Below are 7,500 nucleotides of genomic sequence, written 5' to 3' on the forward strand. Positions count from 1 at the left end.
GGGGCTGAGAGGAGGAGGGAGAGAGAAAAAGAGAGAGAGAGGAAGGGAGACAGAGAGGAAGTCTGCAAGTAGGAGGCAAAATAAAAAAGAAAGGGGTGGAGGGAGGAAAGACACAGACAAATGGAAAGAAAGGAAAAGAAAGGAAAAAAGAAGAGAAAGGGGGGACATAGGAGGAGAGGAGAGGAGAAGAGAAAAGGGGGACATAGGAGGAGAGGAGGGGAGAAGGGGAATAGAAGAGAGGGGGTTATAGGAGGAGAGGAGAAGAGAGGGGTATGTAGTAGGAGAGGAGAGGAGAAATGGGGAACATAGGAGGTGTCTGATAAATGTGCAAGATACAGTAGGCTACTGTACATGAGACTGAGAGAATGAGACTGTGTGTGTAGGAAAGCCTGATTAGCCTGAAGAATCTAGAATGTTCTCAGAGAATCTAGAGAGCTCTCATTCTCCTATCTTGCTCATTTCTCCAGGTAAGCAGTGGGCTTCTGGTCTACAATGGGCTTCTGGTCCATTGCTTGATGATCTGGTGACTCTGTCATGGAGCTATCAGACATAGACTGTATATATACAGTCTATGGTATCAGAGATGTAGCTAGCATGTAAATGTAGGTATCAGAGCTGTAGTGAGCGTGTTGAGCGTGTAACTGTAGGCAGGAGAGCAGCAGATCTGTAGTGAGCGTGTAAATGTAGGCAGGAGAGCAGCAGGACCTGTAGTGAGCGTGTAACTGTAGGCAGGAGAGCAGCAGGACCTGTAGTGAGCGTGTAACTGTAGGCAGGAGAGCAGCGGGACCTGTAGTGAGCGTGTAACTGTAGGCAGGAGAGCAGCGGGACCTGTAGTGAGCGTGTAACTGTAGGCAGGAGAGCAGCGGGACCTGTAGTGAGCGTGTAACTGTAGGTATCAGAGCTGTAGTGAGCGTGTAACTGTAGGCAGGAGAGCAGCGGGACCTGTAGTGAGCGTGTAAATGTAGGCAGGAGATCTGTAGTGAGCGTGTAACTGTAGGCATCAGGTCTGTAGTGAGCGTGTAAACAAAGGCAGCAGGACCTGTAGTGAGCATGTAACTGTAGGCAGGAGAGCAGCGGGACCTGTAGTGAGCGTGTAACTGTAGGTATGAGAGCAGCAGGATCTGTAGTGAGCGTGTAACTGTAGGTATGAGAGCAGGAGGACCTGTAGTGAGCGTGTAACTGTAGGCAGGAGAGCAGCAGGATCTGTAGTGAGCGTGTAACTGTAGGCAGGAGAGCAGCGGGACCTGTAGTGAGCGTGTAAACAAAGGCAGCAGAGCAGCAGAGCTGCAGGCAGACAACAGTGGGCCAGAAGGCAAACAGATGGTGGTGGGAGAAGTAGGAGGGAGTTTGACATGGCCCTGTGAGACTGCTTAGTCAGTGTGTTTGGGATGGGAACTTGCGAGTGTGTGTGAGTGTGTGTGTGTGTGTGTGTGTGTGTGTGTGTCTGTGTGCTTGCCCAGTAGTTGGATGCACAGAAGTGGTTTGGAAAAAACATGTGTATGTGTGTGTGTGTGTGTGTGTGTGTGTGTGTATATATGTTGGGAGTGGCGTTTTAATGTGTGTGAGTATGTCGTAACTGCCATCATGAATGTAATTGGATGTGCAACCATGTTTTGGAAAAGACTTGTTATAGAGTGTGTGTTTGTTGGGTGTGGTTCGAGGTGTCTGTTCCAATGTGAATTCGAAGTGAAAATGTGTGTGTGGTTTTGATCATCTTTGTATGCACATGTGTGGTAATGTGTCTGTGTGTGTGTGTGTGTGTTTTTCTGTTTACGTGTTTGCTTGTTTACATGATGATGTGATTATGTGTGTATCCGTGTGTTTCTGTGAGAAAGTTGTGTGTTTGCCTTGTCACAGCTTGAAGTGTATGCGAGAGAGCCAACAAGTGAGAGAGAGAGTGTGTGTGTGTGTGTGTGTGCGCATGTGCTCTTGTGTACTGTATGTGTGTATGTGTGCATGTGTGTGTGTGTGCCACATTGGTGTCAGCAGTATTCTGTTAGCACTCTGCTTGACCTCATAATTCTGCCAGTGATTAGTTGGCCTGGCTCACTCCTGCTCTGCTCTGCTCTGCTCTCTCTCCAGACAGAAACAATGGATTCAAGATCAGCCTGCACTGTCCCTGCTGCACGTTCGTGCCCTCAAATAACTACATCATCCCCAATAAGAGCGAGGAGCTGGAGACACGCTTCGCTGGTAGGTCCTACGGAGCTACTTTAGACCTGTATTTGTTTTGATTGTGTGTGTGTGTGTGTGTGTGTGTGTGTGTGTGTGTGTGTGTGTGTGTGTGTTTGCGGGTATGTGTAGGCAGATCCTACTGGTTATTTTTGAGCTTCATTAGAGGTGTGTGTGTGTGTGTGTATGTAGGTGTGTGAGTGTGTGTGTGTGTGTGTGTCTAAAGATACAGCAGTTGCTCAGCACTAGTCTTTCAGCAAGCTCCCTCTATCCCCATCACCTGATAATGCCAGCCTCTAATTAGTCCTCTCAGTAGTGGTGACAGCAGGTGCCTGCAGGCCAGGGACTGGACTGTACTGTACTGGAACATATCTGGCAACCCTTGGCCAGATCCGTTGCCAGATATGGCACTTCAACCTTTTTTTCCTTCAGTAAGAGATGTGACTGAAAGCAATGTAGAGTGCAGGGTAGAGTGCATTCAGGAGATGGGTTGAGAAGCTATGAGCCTTTTGCACAGCCGCAAAGAAGTGGAAATCCAACCCATGGCCTTTGAGTCATCATCAGCACATACAGTACTGTGTGAACAGGAGCCGTCTGGCACCGACCTTGAACGTGACCTTGATGTCCTTGTGTCCTAATGCAAATGGTGTGTGTGTGTGTGTGTGTGTGTGTGTGTGTGTGTGTGTGTGTGTGTTTATGTGTGTGTGTGTGTGTGTGTGTGTGTGTCTGTGTGCTTGTGTTTATGTGTGTGTGTGTGTGTGTGTGTGTGTGTGTGTGTGTGATGTGTGTGTGTGTGATGGCAGGTATTGACGACAGCTTTGTGCACGGCGGTGAGCTGAAGGTGTTTAAGAAGCGGCGCCACAGTGGCCAGGCCCCCCACCTCCTCCTCATGCTGCTGCCCTCCTACCGCCTCGAGTCCCAGCACAAGAGCCACCGGCAGAAACGAGCCCTGGACGCCGCCTTCTGCGCCAGGTCAGTTACACACACACACACACACACACACACACACACACACACACACACACAGTCATGCCTCGAGTCCCAGCACAAGAGCCACCGGCAGAAACGAGCCCTGGACGCCGCCTTCTGCGCCAGGTCAGTTACACACACACACACACACACACACACACACACACACACACACACACACACACATAGTCACGCCTCGAGTCCCAGCACAAGAGCCACCGGCAGAAACGAGCCCTGGACGCCGCCTTCTGCGCCAGGTCAGTTACACACACACACACACACACACACACACACACACACACACACACACACACACACACACACACACACACACACACACACAGTCACGCCTCGAGTCCCAGCACAAGAGCCACCGGCAGAAACGAGCCCTGGATGCCGCCTTCTGCGCCAGGTCAGGGAGCGCGCGCGCACACACACACACACACACACACACACACACACACACACACACACACACACACATAGTCACGCCTCGAGTCCCAGCACAAGAGCCACCGGCAGAAACGAGCCCTGGACGCCGCCTTCTGCGCCAGGTCAGGGAGCGCGCGCGCACACACACACACACACACACACACACACACACACACACAGAGTCACATATTAAAACATTTATTTGGATCTCAGCTCAAGGGAGGAATTACAGATCCTCTCTTCATAAGCTCTCTTCATAAGAGAGTCGTTTCCTATATCTATTAAGAGTCCGGAGGTAGCTTAGCTAGTAGGGAGGTCTTAACTCCTTAACAAAGTTAAATTATTTATCCATCCTGCGTCACATTTATCTTCTCTTGTCACTTATTCAGAGAAAAGGTTATGTTTGATGTGATGGACACACCTATCTTCATCATGGAGTTCATCAGGTCCCTCTCCACAGGTGTATTAATCTAGCACCATGCAGTCTGCATTCATAATCTAGGTGCTTGATCTTATACACCTGTGGAAAGGCACCTGATGAAACCCATGAATAGTAGTCTGGACTGTACGTGCCCTTTTGATTGACAAATCCCTGTATGGTTCATCCTGGTAAATAAACAATCTTTGGTGTAGTTCTCAAACACCTTTGCGTAGCAAGGAAGCCTAATTACAAACACCTGAGTGTACTGTAGCAAGCTAGCCTAATTACAAACACCTGAGTAGCAAGAAAGCAAACTCATAGGTGACTAATACAGAACACTAGGTGGCTATACATGGTATACAGATTGAAGATGAGTCCAGATTGTTCTTCATTTTCTTCCTACAGTAGGTATACTGTGGCCAGCAAATTATATATATAATAGCAATTTTAGTCTATTACCAGCCTGAATGTTCTTTTTGATGGTTTCCAGACCTTCCACCATAAGACTATCTGGATTACTATTGTGCTTACTATGAACATGTTTGGCTTTTCTAATGGCATTCTTGTGTTCAGATACTCTATCTAAAGCCGAGTCTTAGTCTGGCTGATGTAAAAGCAGCCACATGATTTTGGCCTACTTTTTAAACATGTGATTTGTATCACAAATATGTCTGAGACATTGAAACTGTCCAACAGGTATGTTGTTCTTAAGTCAATTTGGGTGAATCTGCTTTGCAACATTCTATTTGTGTCTTTTCCTTTCTGGTACACATTGGTATATAATGTAGCTGGCCATCCTCACAATTAGAAACACTTGGATATAGGAAATTAAATTAATGGTAGTTGTAGAATATTTAATACACAGTTTTATATGTGTGTTGTTATGCAAAAAATTGTAAAACAGTATTAGTTTGTCACAAGAATCAGTCCAAACCAACAAAATGTCGTCAGTGTATATCTCCTACCATTTTATATTGTCATGGCCTGCACACACACACGGACGCGCACACACAAACATATCCATACACACACACACACACACACACACACACACAAGCTCAAGTCTCAACTGCTGTGTGTGTCTCCTGTGTGCATATCTACAGGAACGTGCAGGACAACTGTTGCCTGCGTTCCCTCTACATCGACTTCAAGAAGGACCTCGGCTGGAGGTGGATCCACGAGCCCAAGGGTTACCATGCCAACTTCTGTGCGGGCGCTTGCCCCTACCTGTGGAGCGCCGACACCCAGCACACCAAGGTGAGGGGTCATAGATAGGTCGCCAAGGGGTCAAAAGGTCAGAGGTCATCTGATAAGAAGTGAGATGGCTACTGGACTGTAGCTCACCTGACTGTACTAGCCAAAGTACACACATGCACACACATACAAATCCATTCACTCTTTTGAGTTGCTAAAAATGATCCTCTTCTCCCTTCCTCTCATCTGCCCTCCCTTCCTCTCATCTGCCCTCCTCTCCTCTTTTCTTTTCTCCACTCTCCCCCTCTCTTCCCCCCTCTTCTACTCCCTCCTCCCCTCTCTTCCTCCTCTCCTTCTCCCCTCTCTTCCCCCTTCTCCTCTCTCTTCTCCCCTCTCCTCCAATCTTCTCCCCTCTCCTCCTCTCTCCCCTCTCCTCCTCTCCTCCTCCCCTCTCCTCCTCCTCTCTCCTCCTCTTCCCTCTCCCCTCTCCTCCTCTCTCCTCCTCTCTCGTGTGTCCCCCCCCAGGTGCTGGGTCTGTATAACACCATAAACCCCGAGGCGTCGGCCTCCCCCTGCTGTGTGTCCCAGGACCTGGAGCCCCTCACCATCCTCTACTTCATCGGCAAGACTCCCAAGATAGAGCAGCTCTCCAACATGATAGTCAAGTCCTGCAAGTGCAGCTAGGAACCGGACACACACTCAGATATACACACACACACACACACACACACACACACATGCACACATCTACACAAACCCATGCACACTCACGCACACATGAACACACATACAAATAAATAGACATACAGACATGCAGATGCACACACACACACACACACACACACACACACACACACACACACACACACACACACACACACACACACACACACACACACACACACACAGACATGCTAATGCGCACACACTCTCATGTTGTCCCGCTTGCACAGATCTTAGCGCATGCTGTGCAACCGAGAAAGTCAAGGTACAAACTCATCCTGAAAATAAACAAACAGAACACGTGAACAGACACACACACACACACACACACACACACACACACACACACACACACACATACACATAAACATGTACAAACACAGCCATCCACACACACACACACACACACACACACACACACACACATACACACACACACACACACACACATACCTACACGGACACACCCTCATCAGAAGAGTCAGAAGAGAGTGTGCAAAGTGTGTGTGTGTGAGTGTTTGTGTGCCGAGGAAAGCCCGTTGTCACACCTCACGTCTCCTCTCCTCTCCTCTCCTCCCTCGCACTCATCACACTCAAAATGAGTACAGCAAAACACTGGAAGAATATGAGTTAAGTGTCTTTATGTGAAAGAAGTAGATCCCAGGCTCCCTTGTTTTCACAGTTTCAAAATCAAGCCAGCAACACTTTTATTTTCTTTCTTTCTTTCTATCGTTATTTCTTTCTTTCTTTCTCTCTGTCTGTTTGTTTTATTGTCATATTGTTGCACCCTCTGAGATGAAACCCTGTTGTCACTTGTTTTTACTTTTCATTTTATTCTTTCGTTTTTTTTCCCCCCTGTTGTGATATTTCCTGACAGTGATATTTAAAAATCCAGTGTTTATTTTCAGGTTTGTGTTGACCTCTGTTGTGTTATGGCTGTTTCTGTGGCCATATGTCGACACACACACACACACACACACACACACACACACACAGAGCGAGGCGGAGAAGAACGGGAGAGAACTTGCTGAGATACATTATAAAGCTCCTCTTCTCTGCACAGACGGGATAAAACGGAATGGTCATGCAGCGGTTGTTTAGTATGTGTAATGGGTTCATTAGGAAGATAACGAGCAGGCCCAGGTGTCCTGCTGGTCGCTGTGAACGCATCCACACCTGAAGGGCTCAAGGGAGGTAGTGCTGAAGGCAGTTCATTATTGTAAAGGACATTAGAAGAAGGGATAGGCATTTTAGTGTATAGTCAGTGGTAAGCAGGTATGTGTAGAGTTGTTGTTGTTGTTGTTGTTGTTTGATTGATGATGATGATGATTTTTGTTTGTTTTGTTTCGTTTTGTCTCTCCAGAACTCTTAAAATTTGATACTGTAATGAAATGTGACGGTCACAAAACACACATGCACACATACAGTACACACACGCACACACACACACACGCACATGCACACGGACACACACACACACACACACACAACGCACACACAGTGAGACACAGTAATCGGGACCATACAAGTCCCCTCCCCATCTGCCCAAATCCCTCCCACATGCTTGAGTTTGGCCAATGAAAAAGGGA

General features: G+C 47.7%; 1 protein-coding gene across 1 annotated transcript in view; it reads left to right on the forward strand.

The window, feature by feature from the left end:
- tgfb2 (transforming growth factor, beta 2) overlaps positions 1-7,500 on the forward strand; it is a 42,179-nt gene that overhangs the window by 33,505 nt on the left and 1,174 nt on the right. Inside the window, exons 4-7 of the mRNA XM_062538222.1 lie at positions 2,083-2,193; positions 2,976-3,144; positions 5,098-5,251; positions 5,714-7,500. The exon at positions 5,714-7,500 is cut by the window's right edge and continues 1,174 nt beyond it. Of these exons, the coding sequence (XP_062394206.1) occupies positions 2,083-2,193; positions 2,976-3,144; positions 5,098-5,251; positions 5,714-5,872 (593 nt within the window). The 3' untranslated portion in view covers positions 5,873-7,500. The remainder of the gene's footprint in view (positions 1-2,082; positions 2,194-2,975; positions 3,145-5,097; positions 5,252-5,713) is intronic.

The sequence above is a fragment of the Sardina pilchardus genome, chromosome 6 (genome assembly GCF_963854185.1).
Source record: "Sardina pilchardus chromosome 6, fSarPil1.1, whole genome shotgun sequence".
NCBI classification, from domain to species: domain Eukaryota; kingdom Metazoa; phylum Chordata; class Actinopteri; order Clupeiformes; family Clupeidae; genus Sardina; species Sardina pilchardus.